Source organism: Sparus aurata, chromosome 8, assembly GCF_900880675.1.
Source record: "Sparus aurata chromosome 8, fSpaAur1.1, whole genome shotgun sequence".
NCBI lineage: Eukaryota > Metazoa > Chordata > Actinopteri > Spariformes > Sparidae > Sparus > Sparus aurata.
Genome location: NC_044194.1, coordinates 4,785,471 through 4,805,270, shown reverse-complemented (window position 1 = coordinate 4,805,270; position 19,800 = coordinate 4,785,471). Strand labels below are relative to the sequence as shown.

Here is a 19,800-nt window from a genome sequence, read left to right as displayed (position 1 = left end):
GCCTAATTTGGGCCGCCGCTCCTTCCGCCCCACACATGCAGCCGGGCAGCACAATGGCTCAGTGTGCACCCACTCAAACATCCAGCTAACTGGAGCTAACTGGAGAACAGAAAACACACCGCGGGGGGGGGGAGGAGGAGGAGATTACCCTCTGATCCTCACACTGCTACCAATCTGCCCACTCCTGCTGCTGCTGCTTCAACCCGCGACCCGGTCCACCAACACCAGAACACAGCATGTTACAATCTGAGTATAAGAGCATTTACTTGGATGTTTATGTTTCAGCAGGTTTTACAAAAGCAGTCAGAGCTCGAATCCTTCATGGTGACAAGAGTAACAGTACAATGGGGATTTGCTGCAGGCCGTATCATTATAACCCTTTGTGTAACAAACAGTTACTAACAACTGAAGCTTTTTAAGGTTTTAGGCTCCAGGTAACAACTGTGACCGCTAAGCCACAAACACGTTCCACCTGTGCAGCTATACGTGTGTGTTTGCATCGACCTGACACTCAAACATGACAGGCATTCACCTCAGCACCCTTCAAAGGCTTTCTCAGTGAAGCGGGTGGGAACTAGACTCATCAGTGACGTCATCCAGCCGTGTCACGTATGGCGGGAGGAGATGCGGCGGGCTGTCGACTGCGTACGATGGCACAATTAACACAAGAATGAAGAATGAGCAGAACTTTATCCCGTCTGGAGTTCTTGCTTCTTCATCGACTGAACTGATTCCCCCCACGCAGTGATCCTGAGATGGGTTTTCAAATTCAGCTTACAAAAATGTTCCTGCTGTGTTTTGTTTGAGTAGGAGGATGGAAATAACAAGTTTACTGAGCCTCTCTTACAGTAAATTTTAAAGGTGCACTATGTAGTTTTCAGGGAAAGATCTTCATGGATTGATGGTTTTAATGGCTAAATAAACAAACTCTCTTTGTTTTCATGACTGAATTAACTGAATAAACAAACTGATCTGAAAGGACAACACAGTTTCATACTGTTTTTACTTCATGTGTGGCGGACCCTGCCACCTTTCTAGCCTTCAAACAGTGTTCTGGGATCTTATCTTCCTCTGAGAACAGCTTGTTTATTCAGTGATGGAAAAAATAAATACTTTGAGTTTGAATTTCTTCTCTAAAGACACGCAGTGCCCCTTTAACAGTTTTGTTTGAGCCAGTAATGCTGCTCTTACTTTAGATTTATTGCCGCTTTACTAGTTGGGACATTTCTTAAACTAAAAAAATGGTGTCAGCTTCTTATCAAGCACTGTAAACCAGACAGATTTTACAGGAGTTTCTCCTTCTCTAACTCTGAGGATCTAAACATTGTTGTGTGGTGACGATTGTTAAGCTCCTTGTTGTTTGTGATATTGGACTATATAATACAACTGACTTGCTTTGTGAGTATTATTTAATTTCTAACAGCTGAATCCAGTTTGAATTCACAAAGTAGTGCTGCTCCTGTCTTTGTCACCTGATAAATAAACTCATCTTTACATTTACTGACACACGTCTAATCCAAAGGTTGGATAACCGACAGCAGACGACGTGTCAGCAGTGGCTCTCGTGGCCTCCGGCGTTGTGTGGAGGCTCCTGAACACAATGCAGTTCCTCTCACAGGGGCTTAAATCTGTGTGTGTGGCAGAGATGTTGATCCATGTGGTGTCTACAAAGAGATTTACACCTGCTCAGGTTCAACTCTCAGCAGATAGCATCGGCCACGCAACTCACACCTCGTTGGAAGTCGGCAAAACAAAGTTGCCACCAACGTCGTTCAGTCTCGTGTGTGTGTGTGTGTGTGTGTGTGGGCTGCCGTGAGTATGTCGCCTGCGGTTATCCTCCAGTTTTGTCTATTCATTTGTATCCAAAGCCTCAGAGAGTTTCCAGCTTGTAAAAGGGACATTCGCTGCACGGAAACTTTGCAGTTTAGCTGCACCAACATCGCCCTCTAGTGGACAACTCGTAACAACACAGGAAAGAAATTTATTCTGCAAAGTAAAATATTTCTTGTTGTTTTGAAGCTCTGGATGCATTTTTTCTGTTACAAACACGTAAATAAAAGTCAGAGGCAGCTTCAGGGTTAAAATGTTTTTACTGTAGTGCTACAGTACGCAACAGGTATGAATGAAAACATCGGGCAACATCATGTTTTCTGTAGTTTCGTTCCATATGACAAAAGTATCTGGCATGTAGAATTCCCACAACATGGCAGTAGAGTAGAAAAAAGGAAAACAATGAAAAAGAAAAAAAAAATACATGAACAGATTAAGGTGTAAATAAAAAGCATTCAAAGAGTCGACTTCCTTCTTTGTGCTCCCCGAGTCTCTCCCATTGGGTAGATTCAGTACTGACAATGGAGACTGAAGTGCAAGGGGGGTTAAAAACCGATAAAAGCCGAGATCACAGACCCGGCTTTGTGTAGCACGACCAGAATGGCTTACTCGCACACATGTGCTCCCTCACACTGAGACACACACACACACACACACACACTCACACACACACACATATACATACACATGTACACAAATATGACGAACCCACACAACCCTGGGAGAGCGATTGTCACCCCTGGTCTCCGTCCTCCAAGCTGAATTAGATTAGGAAAGTCAAGGTTAATCACCCAATAAATACATTCTGAAATCTCTTTGTGAAACAACAGACAAATATATACAAATTGATTAAAACGAAGAGAAAAAAACAAAAAACAACAACTTATTACTAAGTGTTTACATCTTAAAACAGTCACTTGAACATGGTGTGGACCGAGATGCACACACAGACTCGTTCTATTAGGCCAAAGTTATTTAAGTATTTTCTTGTTTTTCCTTCCCACTCGCTCCTTCTGTCCCTTCCTCCACACGCTGCTTCTCTATATAACTGATTGTACACACTAGTGTCATGGTCTAGACCAGAGCAGTGCTATGCTATTATCCCTTCTGTTACAGCACTACAGGCACACAAATACAAAGACACTCTGTTTGGCTCTCTGCCCTGCCTCGTCCCCATTATCCCTCCGTGCTTCCTTAAAAACACACACACAGTGCTCTCCCTGTAAACAAGTAGGCTTTGTCCTCCTCGGATTATAAATACTGTTTTGGTAAAATCGTCATCATTAAAAGATGAGACAGAGTGTATTCGAGCGCACATCGATACAAAACACACAGAATTGCACTGTTGGAAGATATTTCCTTCTTCGTTTGTATTTGTTGTGTTTTTCTTCTTCTTCATCTTCGTCTGCTTTTTGGCTTCAGCGTTAAGGCCCAAGAATCTGGAGTGGAAGGAGAGTAGAAGTCCAAGCGGTGATCTGCCTGCGCCCATAGGGCCTACTGTACTGTAGGTACGAACAACACACATACAGTCACACTAACAGAATAGACAGTATTGCAGGGCGATATATAAAAAGACACTAAGGAATGGTGAAACATCCTCTCTGTCATTTCTTTTTGCAAAATCATTCTTCATCATACATTTCCTCTTGTTTAATTCAAAATCTTTTTTTTCCTTTTTTTTAGCCGTGCTCGTCTCTCATCCCTCCTTTCCTGTCCAAAGTGCGTGGGTGCCGGTGCTGTTTCAGTCTGGCTACACTAGGGGGTGCCGTTCCTCTCTGCAGATGACTGACAGGCGGTGGCTGTGGCTGTGTTTATTGCTATAATGTCCGTGCTCCTCCCCTCTTAGAGGAAACAAATAAAGGGGCTAAGTTGCCCTCGTTAGCACTGATCTGAGGTCTCCGCCCTCATCTGCTGATTAGAGTCTGTGCTTCTTTTAGTGGGATGGAATGCCAGATCAGTGCCGGAGGGAAACTCCTCCCTCCCCCCAAGAGGAGCAGGGCTCAGGTGAAGACGTAGTTGAGGAGGAGCTGTGAGAGAAGCAGGACGCAGAGGATGAGACAGTGACGGCCTGTTAACGACACGCCGTCGTCTGTCGCCCTCTGACGAGCCAGCTGACGGCTCAGAGCCACCAGGTTCCTACAGGGAGAGAGAAGGGTCAAGTGTTAATGAAGTCTACCCTCACGAAGGAAAACTCAAACTAATCCTGGATATTATTTCTAAACATGTACTGAATCCATTTTGCTTTCAGCCAATAGTGGATACGAATGTTTCTTATTTTTGTTTTGAACAAATCCTGTCTTAGCACATCCTTACTCTGAATCTAAACAAGAGGTTTCCAATGTGTTTCTTTCCACCAGTAGGAAACTGATTAGAGTCAATATATTCAAGGGACATTAACCCCGATTCTCTCCATAAATGCGGGCGTGACAGTATGAACACACGTGTTATTTCTCACCTCTGGATGTCCTGCTGTGTCTTCTGTATAGATGTGATGGAGGCCTCTATCAGTGCGATGTCCTTCACCTCTTTATTGCACCGTGCACACTGGTTTGAAAATCCTGCGCACACGACAGACGAGAACATTAGACTACAGACTGCATTTTGTGAGAGAAACTGTGTGTGTGTGTGTTTGTGTGTTTGTTTGTGTGTGTGTGCACCTCACCTTCATTGTCAGATGACTCATGTGTGGGCTCTGGGGTGGTGCTGCTGCTCTCTGTGTTCTGGCTGCAGCTGGACGGCTGGCTGCTGGCCTTCCTGCGTTTCCCGTTGACCTCAGCCTGGCAGGAGGTAAAATCAACCATAAGCTGCTATATGCAACATGCTAACACTTAAATCAAGACGGGTTTTATTTGCTGAGGCGTCACTCAGTGCGTTTACATGGCACTCAGGAAAACTGAATTACTGTGTTAGTCCGACTATGATCGGATATTTAAAATATATGTATCCACCTTAGTCTGACTAAAATCGGACCGGATCGGATTTCTCACAGTCGAATTAAAACACCTAGATTATTCGATTGATAGTCGAATTACTCCTGCATGTATACGTTCCATCAGATCCGATCGGATTTTCAAGTTCTGGGCAGGCGTGAGATTTCTTTCCCGGGGCCGTGAGCCGGAAGTAGAAGGAAAGCGGCGCCTTTCCTCCAAAATAACTGCAAGCAAGAGCACCATTGTGCATCTAGTTTGTGTAATTATCATGTACACCATATACGAAATGTACACAGATGTAGCTTCGTCTCGCTCTTCGTGCACCATCTTTCTTGAATGCCGAGGCAGTTTGTTGTTGCTGGTGACATAAAGAGGTCAGCTGGAGGTGTTTCTGTTACCACTAGTTGAGATGGGTAAAGTGCCACCTGTCGTACCAGGGTATGACATGCTCCAGCCAATACTCCGATTTTCTCACAGGCATGTATACTCGGACAGTTGCAGTTGTCCGATTGAGTAGCATAGTCGAACTATGGCTGTAATCCGACCAAGCTGTGCATGTAAACGCACTGAGTGAATAACAAGTGAGACAGAGCGGGGCTGATCTCGCTCGTCAGTGATGTTGGAGCAGCTGCAGTGTGCTTTGACAGGAAGCAGAGTGCCTTCATTTTCATTAAACAAATATATCACTATAGCTTGGATGTGTCTGATTTGACTGGCTGACCTTCTGTTGGCTGGCCCAGCTGTGACTGTAGGAGAGCCCGTTGTGCTGCCTCTGGCTCTTCTCGTGCGTCTGAATCACTCCGTCCTTCTCAAACTGAACCAGACAGCGCTCAGGGTCCCATGGCTGCACACTGTCAAACAGGACAACACATCAAGTTGAGGATGCAGAGTAATTTAAATGTCATGCTGACCTAAAGTCTAAATCTAAATCTGTATTTTATCCGTGTGGTGTGTGTGAGAGTGTGTTCATACTCCATGTGCCTGTAGCTCCACTCAGAGGTGACGGGGTCCTGCTGGAAAAGTCGTGGGACCCAGGGTTTGTCCCCTCTCTCCCTGGCCTCTCTCCGCTGAGCCTCCTCCAGAACAAACTTCTCCTGGGTGGCCCGCATCTGGTCCCGATCCATGATGGCGCTGGTCACATGCTGCCACAGTCTGTCAGGAGCAGGTCAAACATACGTCAACGTGAGGGGCAGACAAGTTATTTCTGTTTTACCTAAAAAATGTTTGCTGTGAGAAACATTTTAAATCCACGTTCCCCTAATCAACAACCTTGCGATTTACCTTTCAGACTCAAACTCCCCCTGCTGGTCTATTTGTACCACTTGTCTCTTGAGGCGGCTGCTGCGGATCTCCTGGCTCGGGTTCCACAACGTCTCCTGTAGTCCTGAGCGCTTCTCGTGAATGAACACCTCACTGTCCTGAATAACGACAAAATTAAGCAACAAAATATTCAGTCCAAACAATCAGACATCTTAACTATTTTGACTCTGGAAGACCTGAACAATATTTGTGGCTCGGTCAAACAATTTCCAGAATGTAACATGAGCTAAGCTTTAATCTTTTCCTTACTTTTTCAGAGCCTACGTGGAGTCGTAGAACCTGTTACGTCTCCCTGCTGCTCCTAAACCTCTACTCACCACTTCTGCCCCAATTACCACAGAGAATTACTGAATATCAGGTGGCAGTGACTAAGTAGTCGAGAGGGATGCTAACAGATGCATTTAAGAGGGAGATTGAGGCGGAGGGACATGGATAAAAGGATTAAAAAGGTTGGATAAAAGCTCTCACCCAGTGTCCATCAACAGTGGCCAGCAGCTCCTCTCCTACAGAGATCTTCCCGCTGATCTGATTCACAGAGCAAGAGCCTCCGAGGAAAGGCTGCAGTGAACAAAGAAGAAACTGTCACACCTGCACTGAAACTGCTGTTACCTCAGGATCAACTGCTGATGGTCAGGCTACAGCCCATTAAAAGATATACCTTTAGTTTGAACTCCAGCTCTGTGAAACATTTGGTTTTCTCACACTCGATGGTGACCTTCCCTCCCAGCTCTAGTGTCATGGTGCCATACAGGATACCTTTTGAGGGACAGATACAGTTTGACAACATCAGACCAACAATCATGAACATCAATAACCAGAACGAAGATGATCCTGCTGGAAGTGTATAAATAAATCAAACCAATCCCTCAGTTTTTGTATGGCTCGGTTTTAATTTATGATTCAGGCACTCACGGCGAGCGCATTCTTTGACTCGACTGTGAGACAAGATAAAGGTGATAATTTACAATATACTCATCATTTACACTCAGAGAACAAAGGAGAAACTCAGCCCGACTTAGATCATCCATCTCTAATTTTTGCCATGTGAGTTTTCATGTTCAGAACATAGCTGTTGATTTACAGTAGCTCAGACATATTGGCGCTGACAGATGGCTGCAGAACTTTCCGCCCACACATGATTTGTCACAATATTTGTATCCACGGTGGATGAGTTTGGATGTTTAACTCCTTAAGTGTGATAATGAGGCTGGAATAAAGGAATAAAATCATGCTGGAAGATATAACAAGGGGGATCACACATGTTTCTTAATCATACTTTGCTTTCAGGCACAATACAACTGCAGTTCACCTGAATTTTTGGCAGCGCTCAGAACCCGACAAATAATCAGAGTAGTTATTTGAGAAACGCAGAAGCAAACACCTGATTTATTAAAATGTGCTTGGAGCTGTTACGCAGCCTGTGGAGACGGCCGGATTGAATAAAAGAGACGCACGTTCTATTTTTACATGAACTACTAAAAATTGCAACTGGAACATTTCCTGTGTAGACAAACTAAATCCATCTTTTTCTGCATCAAATGTAAGTTGTGTAAGAACTTTGATTGCTCTGTGTGATTATCTTAAGTACGGTACTTTGGTTTGCTTTTAATATAACAGCTCTAAGGAGGACATCGACACCAAAGTCGACCTTTTATCCCGCTTCAGAGTATGAACAACGTATGGCAATAAAAACCTCTGCACAATATATTTTTCCAAAAATAGATGAGGCAGCGTTATGGAGATTAAGGGAAGCTACTGCTGATATCAACATAGCAACGAGGTACACGGACAGAATAATTAATAGTCATGGTCAATATTTACTGTAGATCTTTTACCTTTGCAGTGAGCGTATGGCATGGTGATGACATACTCCTCGTCCCTGCTCAAGAACAGCAGCCTGGCTTTGCCATCCAGAATAGCTGACAGAGAGTTACCTACAGCAGCAGGACAGAGAAGCACCACGGTCAAGAACACAGGTATCACTTTCCTGTGTAGATCATTAAAAAGCTTAAACTGACAGCCACGTGTGGTGTCTCAAAGCAAGGGTGAGGATTTATCGAGACACACATGACCAGCTTTGTAAAACAGATTACACATTGCTGTACCATAGAACTTGGACTTGGCCAGGATGCTCCCGCTGATAGAAAAACCATCCTTCCTGTTGCAGATATAAAAGGCAGAGATGGGCGGATGGTGGGACACCTGGCAGAGGAAAAAGAGAGAGACATTTGAGCAGACTGCGGAGAGAGAAATGCCCACTGGCATGTATTCATTTTACACATGGTGCACTTCACAGGTGTGTGGTCTATGCAAAATATTTCACACAAGGGATAAATCATGTCCTGTGCACTGAGGCTGGTTTAACCTGTTCAGCTATGTAGAAAGTGCAGCTGTCGGTTTGAGGATGGAGCCAGCAGCAGCGAAATCTTTCCCCCAGGATTGGGTTGTAAGGCTTCTTTAGACCCTGGAAAATACAACCACATGGAGCAGCGTTAGTATGACTGTGAGCAACTTCTGACACAAAGAGGTTTTCTGTCTTTGGTCAAATGTGGAAACAGTTGGGCAAGATTACAGTTTCTGCACACTTTCTCAACACCCGGTGCTGAGGATCAGTTACACTGCACATGTACGAAACTGGCCTGAGATTTAAAGGTTAAGTCGCAGGTGATCAGCATCACATCTGAACACTTTACCACTTGTCTGGAGTCAAATATTCAGCAGGAAAAAATGCACAACATTGCAGCCAGACGATCCTGCACATGTCCTAATAACGAGAGGTCATCAGGTTTCTACCCATCCATCATCAGCGGTAGTCAGCCCAAAAAGTGCTGAATAAGCCCGGTGTAATCTGTGAACATTATCTGCTGGCTCATGTGGGGTGTTTTGCTGCCACTGAGGAAATATATTCCTAAGGGGAAGAAACTAATGGGAAGAGTCTCCTGACGTTTTTACTGCAGAAATAGATCGGGGGCAGAGTCATTCTTCAAGCTGGCCAAGAAATACAGCATCAGAGACTGTCGTGTTAGGAGATGGTGTGCCTCTCAGGGACAGTGTGAAGTATGCCAACAGAAAATCTTCCTGCTATGGAAAGAAGACTAAGCTGTAGTTTACTGTATTTTATTAATAATACTTATTCGTTCATATGATTTTTTACCCCGTATGCCTGATATTTTTTAATGTTAACAGTACCTTGAAATACTGCCTATTTATCATCTTTAAAAAGTCTTTATCCAAAAACAGGTGATGCATCTTATCCTATATTTGGGCCACTATGATGACAATAAGCCATCTGGAGTAGCAGGTAAAGGAAAATTACCTTGGGCTTCTTGTAGAAGCCAGACAGGTACCATCTGAGCACCTGCTTGATCCGGCCATATGCGCTCTCCTCCAGTGCAGCTCTGCGGCAGGACACACAGTGAGGAGGACAATTATGACGAGAGAAGAAGGCAGACAATATTTCCAGTCTTTGTCAGACTTCACACACACAGATTACAGTGATTTTAAGTTACTGACTGTGAGAGAAGATCAGCGTGGTAGTAGTAGTCTGACAGCTTGTCCAGGAAGGAGCGCGGCTCCAGGATGAAGGTGGGCAGCACCACCTTCGACAGGTCCATGCCCGGCCGCAGCTGCTTCAGAAGGCCCCAGATCAGACCCTTGTTCTCCTCTGATACCGTCTCCACCTGGGACGCCTCCCCAGCCTGAATATGAGTACAAGAATATAAGTACAATGTGAGTCAGCAAAGAGTGACACTGGTGGCTTTCCAGTTAAGAGGCCTGGGTTGAGAAATACTCAAAGGCAACCAGATATGTTTTAATTAATACTAGGACAGAACAGATATGTTTTGAGGATTTCAGCATACGAGATTTGTTTGTTTCTACATTTTGAGCATAGAATAGGTATAAAGAAATGTCTCTGAGGGAACTGTAACTCAAACAGAGATCCCTCATAAATACCGTGACTGTAATCTCAGCACCTCACCTCGGCCATCTCCTCGTTGCTTTGCTCTACATAGGCTGTGGCTTGTGGCCCGGGGGACAGCTCGTCTGATTGGTCCATGTCGCTCTCCTCGGTCAGCCTTCCACCGTTCTCATTGGCCGTAGTGTCCCAGTCATCATGAGCCTCGCGCTCAGACTTGTCTGAAAAGCCGTCATGCTCCATGTGGTGGTTGCCCAGCAGCAGGGTGTCATTTAACCTAAGATGAACAGAGGAGAAGCAAACAAGAACAACATGAGATCTATATTGAGCAAATCTAATTTTCAATCACTTTACTGCTACTACATGATGCAGCTAATTAATAATCACATGATTTAATGAGACGCTTCCGCTCTACAAATGTGCGCGATGATCTAGTCTTTGACTTGTTGTTGCATCTTAATAGATTTGAGCTGGTTTAATAAGCGACTCATATATCGTCACTAAAGTCATTAAAAGGGAGAATCTAACTGAGAGTGGACGCATGAGAACGATTTGATATTAGAGATGAGTAACGCCACGTGACTTTGCAACCGTCTTCATTTCACTTCAGTGCTGTCAAAGCTTTGGTGATTCAAACATGACGCAGACTTACAATAACTATCTGCTATGAACCTTCAAAGCTCTGGATGACCTTTGAATGTGAATATGTGATGTCGTCTGGTGTCCTCAGTGAGCCCAAAACCACATTACCTCATCCTTATCCGCCCTTCAATCCCCACCTCCCATTCACGTGGTCTGGATGTGAATGGCTACCATCAAGGGACACGAGGTAAAGTATGCAAATTAATGTACTTCAGATGAACACAGAGTTGAGAGATAATCAACTCAACTGCATCCTCTGCTGATTTATCATTGTCTCGATGTGGAATGTTCCAATATTGAACACACCAAACTCAGACAAGGATCTGTCAGCTCTCTGACAGGCAGAACAAAGCCGAAAAATCAGAAACACAGAGAAGAAAGTCACGCATCAGCCTATAAATGAACAAAGAAAAGAGAAGCGAGAACGAGAGAGACGGGAGGGTGAAATCGACACTTAAAAAGGAACATCATGGTTTCAATCATACAGCCATTTTACAACTCAGACAGTGGACGTCTGTGTGGACAGACAGATATTAAAAAGAGCTCTTAATCATATGCTTACTCCAAGATTCAAGACAGATATTTCACTAAATTCCTACCAAACAATTGCATACAAACATTAGAGCAGAAGAAGATAATTGCAGTGTGTCATATGCTTTCAAAACCACATTCAATGAGGGGAGTATGGTCCCACAACAAGGACATAGCTTATTTGTCCAACAGCCATGGAAGGGAGCTCATTTTTCAAAAAGCCAGAGGGCTCGACATACCAGTCGAGTCACATTCCTGCACACTCTGTGAATCACTAACCAACCACCGATGTTATTTATTGACCCAAACACGCCCTGGAACAGAGCTAGCCTTTCTTACCTCAGAGACATGCAGCATACACACAAACTCTTCCACAGGAATCAAAACACCCTCGATGATATTGCCAGTAAATCCAAACACAGACGCAGTCTGTCCTTATCTGCTCTCCTGTCTGTCTCTGCCTGCGTGTGTATGTGTGTTGTTAATCTAGTGGCTAAAAAGGTGCAGTTCTGTGTCCTCGACTCTGGCACGCCTGCTTCCTGAATGTGTATTTGTATATCTCGGTCCGTGTGCCAGTGTTTGTGTGCGGGCTCGCAACGGCTGTGCTGCTGCCGTCTCTTTCTGGGCGGTGTATGGTTCACACACTATTCCATCTTCCTGCTCCTCTGTCAGTCACATGAGCGTACGGGCAGCTGTGATTGGCTGGGAGAGGAGCAGGAGAGGACGGAGAGCGGGGATGGATGGCCAGAGGGAGGGTTCAGCCGTTGGGGGAGGTGAGGGGAGGAGGGGGGGTGGGGAGGAAGTGGATGTCATGTAGGACGAACAAAAAACAGCAATGCATACTTAAAGGAAGAAACCAGAGGAATAATTAGAATGGATGAAAACCAGCATGCATAAAAAAATGTAACAGGCAGACTCACAAGCAGGAGCACACTAACAGGTTGTTAAATATTTATGATAAATAATAAAACAGATGCAGAGCAGGGTGGGTCTTTGCATATACAGAGCTATTATCAGATGCTCCTACACATCCTGGGTGGTTCGGTGTTTAATAGCTCTGTTACACAACAGTTAATGGATTGCCACACTGACGCAAGCACACTTGTCCCCTGTACTGCTCCTCATCACGTTCAGAGTTCAACACTGCCACAGTCTGCTACTGTTCACCACCTAATGGAGCTACAAGAATTTATTGTCATTGTCGATGAATCCGTCCTCAGAAAGTAGAGAATAATGTCGAAGTAAATGTCAACACGATATAAAGCAAACAATGGTTTAAAAACCTCTGCAGTTTTACATAACTTCCTGTTTGGAAGACATTTCCACACTTTAATAATCCATCTACAATCAATACTCTGTCCAGTAAAGCAGATTTTCAACCACTTAACCTCATGATTACACTCAATAAAGCAGAGGAGACTAGCAAAGGTCAACAAGCTGTAATGTTCAAATGTAAAAAAATAAAAAATAAAAAACAGGATTATACGAGGCTGAAACTAGGGCAACATCACACTACGACACACTGTTCCAGCACTTGACAAAAGCGTCATACTGCTGCTTTGTAAAAATATTCCTCGTTTCATCACTGAGAAATGACACACTGCAAAAAAACAACACAGCTAATTTATCTTTAGACGCCCCTCATTACCTCTGTGCATCATACACATACAGTAAAGCCAACACACAACATAAATGGCACATATGACTCAGCTAAACTAGAAAAAATATGACAAAATAAAACACAGACAGACTTGTTTTAGGACACTACATTTAGATTCAGTCTGCAGGGTAATGGCTTTTCAATGGTACATTAGCTCCAACAGGTGGAGGGGCTACAGCTGCTACATCCTATATGACAACAAGATCAGTTGCAGAAGTCACAGATGCGCAAAAGAGGTCAAGCTGAAAATAGCATTTTGTTTATAAGAATGCTGCTACCTGCTGTTAAAAAGTGAGGAGTCGTGTTGTGTTCACTTCAGGCCTGTTTCACCTCTCACATTCGGAAATGTTTCTGCTCAACGTACTAAACCAAAAGGATACAACGAATCACTTTTAAGACAGGAAAATTGGTTTTCAACTGGGGCCACACAATGAAAAGAAATGTTCAGCAACGGCCAAAGCTAGTTGCCGGGGGCAACCATTAACGTCAAGGCTCTAATATGACTAATGACGTGCTGGATCACCTATTTTTCATGCTGTTTGTCTTTGTGCTGACGTCTCAGTGAAGCATAAAATCATGTGTGCGCAGTCATTACAGTGTTATTGTTCATGTCCACAAGTACGTATGTGTCGCTGATGAATACCCGCATCTGACTAGATGCTGGTGTGGTTTCAAATTACGGTCTCAGGAAATCCAGACACAGAGAAATGTATGCATTTTTTAAAACTTCTATAAATGTGTAGTATGTGAGTGTATCTTGAGTAATCGCTATGTGGGACTTGTCAATAAGTAAACAAACTACAGCTATTTTGCTGTTTCCAGACACTGTAATGATGATTAACTGAATGTATTTATGTGTGAAACATATTCATTCTTCTTTTATAAGCAGTTCTAAAGGTCACAGAAATGATCTCCCCACAACTTGTAGGCACAACACGACGTCAGATCACATGCTTGAGTAATCGTTTGCCAAAAATATAAAAAAATATATAAAAATGGTGCACCTTATCACACTAGCACAGCTAAGCTTGTCTGTTGCATTGGGGAACAGTGTTCTGCAATTAGCATGGAATGTCTCAGGGAGTTCGTGTTGCTTAAGCCGTTACACCGAGTTAATGACCAGAAACTGTAGAGTCTATATTTTAGATCTACCATCTGGGATTTCTGAATACTGCACACATAAGACAGCAACAATATGTCGGGTAAAACTGCCAGCAGTCTTGTGCGTAAACGGGCAAGAACAACAACTTGTGATTGTGATGTGATCACAGGAAACGCAGATCGCCCAACAGTAACTAATAAATGTAAGATAGATTAAAATGATATCTGAGTGTGCAGCTGTACAAGTGTATTGCTTACTGTAGCAGCTCTGTATCACTGAGTGCGGTAGACTGCAGCAGGTGGAGTATATGTGAGGACTCTGAAGATGTGCTAATATCTGCTTCTCTCCCTGCTTTGGCTGTCAGCTTGTAGAGACTGGAGCAGCTGAGAGCCAGCTCCAGAGCATCCATCCAGCACCGGCCTGGAGAGAAAGACACATTATTAGAGGCGGGAACGAGAGCCTTCATTAAATTAAATTCATAAAAAAAGAAAAAAAAAAATCAGCAACCAAACATGAACCTCACCATCGGACTCAGATGCTGCTCTGAAGATCAGGTAGTTGCTGGGTAGCGGCTGCGTGATGGAGCCGACGTTCTCTCCTTTGGGACCCTGAGCATATGGATGAAACCATGAGTCACGCTTCATGCCATTTTAGTCATGTTGTACCAACAGAAGCAAATGGCTCTCTCAAGGGCTGTGAGCATAATGGAGCACTGAACAGGATAATGGTCACTTAAAAATGACTAAAATTAGAAAACTGAGTGTCAAATCTAACTGAAATCGAACACAATTATAGATAATGGTGCTTTTGTTTTAATCAAGCAGCGCAAGTAAGTCCTGCATTTTCATTCAGTGGTGAGAAAACGCTTTTTATTTAAAATCGCTGTTGAAGAGAGCTTTTTTTTTTCACCGCTGGTCAGACTGTATGATGCACGGCTGTTCATTTCTAATGTGTAATTAATTGTATTATTTACATTTCTGACAGCCACAGTATCTTTTCTGATATAACCACTAGGAGGCACTAAAGGGACACATTTCCAAACCTACACACAGGAGCTTTGTCAGTGTTTGTATAAGCACTAACCCTGTTGCTTGTTGCAAAAATAGATCAGACTTAATTAAAGCTAATCTAATTATATATAGAACAATCCTGGAACTACGTTGTATAGTTTTATTTAAATCTTAGTCTGAAGTCTTCTTGATCATCTGTTATTATTAGGTTTATACAAATACCAGCCCACAAACATGTCTGACCTTGACAGCCCAGATGGATTTCTCCAGTGGGTGGTAGAGCTTGAAGCAGAAGCCGTCCTTCTTTGAGGGTCTTTCGATCAGTTTGCATGCGCTGAGCAGGATGGTTCCCACCCAGTGGTCCGTTTTGGGTGTCTTATAGATCAAAAGCACTCCAGGCTTCAGAGCACACCACAGCTTGGTCCAACTCTTTAAAGAGCCACGGATCTAAAGAAAGAAGAGAGATGATGAGAAAAGAACATCACAAAAACTGGGAACACAAGACATATGATGGGATTCTACAATTACACATAACAAGAAACTACAGAAGCGACATGCACGGTGCAAAAAAGGGTTAATTTTGTGTTTAGTAAACTGATTATGAAATCATTCTTAGCTGCAGCATTGTTCTATTGTTGCACAGCAAATGTGCTAACTACAACAAGGATGATAATTAGCAAAAGGTGTAAATGACAAACCATACAAAGTCTGAAGCATGCTGTAAGTGTGACTACAGAGATATAACTATTCTAGGAGTCGATATAGTGGCTCTGTTAAATACTAAACATCCCCACACCTTTAGCCAGTTGGACATGATGACGACACTGGGATCTTTTAGTGCGCTGAACAGTTCTTTAGCTGCCCGTTTCTTTTCTTGCCTGTAATTCTGCTTTTGTACCTGTGAAACAGAAAAAAAAAGGAAAAACAAAACACATGGATGAGTCATCAGTCCCACTGGTAAGAGGACTGGACTGGGAGCATCAACACTAGGTGGAAGCAGAGTCCAACAAAGCTTGAAATCATGCTGTCATACTGTCATCTTTGATCATCGTGAACATGATTAACTGTTGATCATTTAAAGGGTACACAATTAGCACATAGAGCATATGGAAAGACATTTAAAAAGCATACACAATAGCTCATGTAGGTTTAAACCTCTGATAGAGATGCAGAAGAGCAAAATTATGATGAATCATATTCGATAATAATTAACATTTTGAATGACAGCCTCATGCAAGGAAGTGATGTGTACCTTGAGAGACTCCTTCCGGGCCAGCTTCTCTGTTGGGGAGGGGCAGTCCTTCTCAACACCATTAAACATCCTGGACTCAGACTGGAAGAGAGAGAAGAGAAGACTGTCAGTGAGGACGCAGAGACGCAGAAATAACTTCTGTAGAGACTTCAGTTGTAGACAAGTAGCCAAAACTAAACAAAACTTTGAACATATTAACAGTGAGGACAGTTTTAAACAGACTTTTGTGATCATATCGTGGGAGATAATGGTGCAGCCTCATTAAACAAACAAAGCATGTGATGTATTACCACAAGAGTTCACTAACTTAACTTTGTTGCGTTGTGAAAACCACATTGTTTAATGTTTCCCTTTGCCATGTAGCACAACTGATCTGCCACCAGTGTGTATGAAGCAGGTGGGTGGCCCTTTCAACCGGTGAGCTCTGGCACTGTGACCACAAACCCACTGACTTCCGCGGTTAGGCAGCAAAGGGCCCTGACTGTTTGATGGTCCCCTCTGATCACTAAGTGGAGGTTTGAATCTCGGTTCTAGATTGTGCTGTGATTTTCACTGCAGTGTGTAATTACATAACTCCTTGTTCTGAATGCACTAAACCAATATGAGTCAATAATATTTGGCGAGCCCACACAAGCGTTTAGTTTTATCAATTTGTGTTGAAAAAAGCTGTTCTGAAAGCGTAGGATGCTGCTGCAACCCTGAATAAATGACAACATGCAAGGATGAGCCTGCGCTCAGTCTCCTATTGTCCCATAAAGGCTTTCAGGACGGAAGAAGGGCAAAAGGTCAGAGATGCAGCTGCGCCTGTGAATTATTCCACATATAAAACAGGCGAGACGAGGCGAGACGACGAGAGGAGAGGAGACAAGACAAGATGAGATCACCCAGTTGCCATTGGGAACATTTAGTGACCACTCCTAATTAGTATTACTGAAGGATGCAGACGGATTGTTACGACTAATACATCCAAAGCAAGAGAGGCAGCACCAGCACCATAAAGGTCTGGATTGCCAAATAAATGGCTGGAGGTGTTAAAGACACAGTTCCCACCATGGCCCGGACATATAAAATCCCACAGCTTCATTTATGAAACCGTACTGGTGCAGTTATGAATTCCTGGTGTGTTCAGGTTGATTCACCTGTTTTCCATTTTCAAAAAGGCACCGACTGTTTGAAACAAGTTGGAAATAATTTGTAAAATAAAATCCTGATATTTAAATTGTAGGTCTGTCTACTTCAAATCTTGATGTTTCAAGCTATCAGAGGAAAATAAATCATCACAGAATACAAAAGGCAAGCAGCTCACCTAATGAGTCAGTTAGACTGAGCTGCTGAAGAGCTGCCCAATCAGGTACCGTGTTCTTACCTTGCTGCCTGGTGATTGGGCAGGACTAAGTTCATTACTCAGCATGGAGAGACCGTCCCTGTCTGTCTCACTGCCTGGTGGGAACCCACAACACACAGTCACATACAAATGAACTCTGCCATTAAACCTGCTGACAGACAATCAAAGCATGGCAGCCCTAAAAGCAGCTAATATGCAGGTATGAGGTTTGTTGATATAAATGCAGTAAGTACAGCCATCATTTCACAGACACTGGAAAATCGTGTTTAGTTGTATTCACATTTCAAAGTCACATTTGAACTCTTGGCCTCTTTACCTGGGCTGAGGTTGTAGAGGTCGTTGTCTTCTCCATAAGACAGGTTCCGGGTGAGGGTGCTGGGGTCGATTTTGGGTGGGGAGGTGGCATTGGGGCACAGAGAAAACCTCCGATGGAACAAATTCTCCTCCTTCATCCTGACAGCCTGCTCGTCTTCCACCCTGTCTGCAAGGGAAGACAGGAGGGAAGGGAGGATTTGGAAACACAGGAAGAAAGAACATTTTAGATTAAAACAAAATGTGTCTCTCAGGATTTTTGTACATATCCATTTATTAATCTAATATTAGGATTCACAAACAAATTAAATGACACATCCTGTCTTTGTAGCTCTCATTCTTTTGAATATAATCTTACTTGTTGTCTCTCTTTGCGTCACAGACTGTGAGCTTTTAAACTCTGTGTGTATCAATCGTTCTGTCTGGACCCCCACCCTTTCTCTCCTCTCCAGCACTGACAAAGACCTACTGTACCACGACATGTCAGCCTGTCCACATAACAGCACTGTGCATGGCCGTGACAGTGTATGCGACAGACAGCGGGACCCACTGTCCAACACGACCCCCACACACCATCACCAGCACCACGCCTCCATCCTCTGCATCTGCCTGCATCAACAGGCTACAGTCCACAAATTGCTTCGCCCTTAAAATGCTGCTTCCTTAGTCATTGCCTTAATATCCACAAGGATTCCACCGACTAATGAGATGCACGTCTCTGCACACAAATGGGGACAAATTCAGCTACTGCAGATGTGTTACAGAATCAGGCTGCGGCTCTGCAGTCTCATGCTGTCACTGTTGCTTATTTACAGCTGTGAGTGGATTAGTCATATTTTCTAGGAAACAATGGCCACATACAGGAGACAAAAACAAGCACACACATAGGAAACCTTACAGGTCTGCACGTACTGAGACAAAAATGTGTCAAGGCTTCAATTCTCCTGTGTATCTGTGCTCTGTTATGACATGTTTTGTTATTCTTTGATACCCAGAGACTTAATGACGAAGCACTTAGCCTCACATTGCCTGTTTTGTCCTCTCTCTATTATGCTTTGTTTTCTCCTCTACTGAGCTATCGACAAGTTGTAAACTATTCATAGCATGTTAAACAACTGCTAAGGGCAGCGAGCTGTTCGGAGCAAATTCGAGCTGACGGTTAAACACTGAGGTAAATGGAGCGTAGCTGTTACCACCTGGGTCTGTTTGGACGGCCACAATGTGCTCCGCTCAGATCAATATAATCCCATTCATTTTCTTTCAGTGCACAAACACATACAGTAGACACGACCCTCTGACTCCCAGCCTACAGAGCAGTCTCGCCCACAAGTCCTCAATTATGACATCCAAGAGCAGAGTGTTACATAAAATTCATTCATAGAGCGTTTTCTCAAACTGATTCATCTTTCTCCCACATCATTCAACTGTGATTACACTGGTGCAGTATGTCACTGGGTATATACTGGTAAGTGACACGAGGAAAACCTGTAGGTTGAAAGTGGCTTAAATTGGAAACTGAGCACACTCACATCCGTATACTCATCACACCACTCCCTGCTCTCCTTCCCTCCTGCTTCTGTGACTCACTCTCCTCCTGACTCCTTCTTGTTTCTGATCGTGCAATCTCTTCTCTGCATTCCTTCCTACTGCCCTCTGCTCCTTTGTCCTTTCAAATAGGCAGCTATGAACGACCAAGATATGAGTGAGAAAAGGTACATTTATTCCTCCCGAAAAAGGAGCCTTTTTTCTGTCCTTGTGGGACAGGTCTATAAATAGCATTCGGATGCTGCAGTGCATGTGTGCATGTGTAGTACAGTCCTTAGCCCTGCAGGCTGCATGGAAAAGAGCAGGAAGCTTTGGTACTATAGTAAACACAATAGACTGTCAAACTGTCCCAGGCCAGTCGCACACAGAGAATTAATACCACTTACAGTACCGACCCGAGGGCGG

General features: G+C 43.7%; 1 protein-coding gene across 5 annotated transcripts in view; it reads right to left on the bottom strand.

Annotated features, from left to right (window-relative positions):
- Positions 1-2,071: 2,071 nt before the first annotated feature.
- Positions 2,072-19,800, bottom strand: part of osbpl5 (oxysterol binding protein-like 5) — a 43,435-nt gene continuing 25,706 nt past the window's right edge. For 2 of the 5 annotated variants that reach the window (XM_030426043.1, XM_030426044.1), the window contains exons 3-23: positions 17,855-18,019; positions 17,560-17,633; positions 16,194-16,274; positions 15,738-15,839; positions 15,185-15,388; positions 14,455-14,539; positions 14,189-14,351; positions 10,060-10,273; positions 9,594-9,778; positions 9,397-9,478; positions 8,446-8,544; positions 8,186-8,282; positions 7,916-8,014; positions 6,739-6,836; positions 6,549-6,638; positions 6,042-6,178; positions 5,733-5,912; positions 5,482-5,611; positions 4,493-4,607; positions 4,286-4,388; positions 2,072-3,966 (exon numbers count right to left, since the gene is read on the bottom strand). In XM_030426043.1, coding sequence (XP_030281903.1) covers positions 3,831-3,966; positions 4,286-4,388; positions 4,493-4,607; positions 5,482-5,611; positions 5,733-5,912; positions 6,042-6,178; positions 6,549-6,638; positions 6,739-6,836; positions 7,916-8,014; positions 8,186-8,282; positions 8,446-8,544; positions 9,397-9,478; positions 9,594-9,778; positions 10,060-10,273; positions 14,189-14,351; positions 14,455-14,539; positions 15,185-15,388; positions 15,738-15,839; positions 16,194-16,274; positions 17,560-17,633; positions 17,855-17,990 — 2,610 coding nt within the window. In that variant the 5' untranslated portion in view covers positions 17,991-18,019 and the 3' untranslated portion in view covers positions 2,072-3,830. Of the gene's footprint in view, positions 3,967-4,285; positions 4,389-4,492; positions 4,608-5,481; positions 5,612-5,732; positions 5,913-6,041; positions 6,179-6,548; positions 6,639-6,738; positions 6,837-7,915; positions 8,015-8,185; positions 8,283-8,445; positions 8,545-9,396; positions 9,479-9,593; positions 9,779-10,059; positions 10,274-14,188; positions 14,352-14,454; positions 14,540-15,184; positions 15,389-15,737; positions 15,840-16,193; positions 16,275-17,559; positions 17,634-17,854; positions 18,020-19,379; positions 19,532-19,800 lie in introns of all 5 variants that reach the window. The other 3 variants (XM_030426042.1, XM_030426045.1, XM_030426046.1) reach the window with 3 other exon arrangements.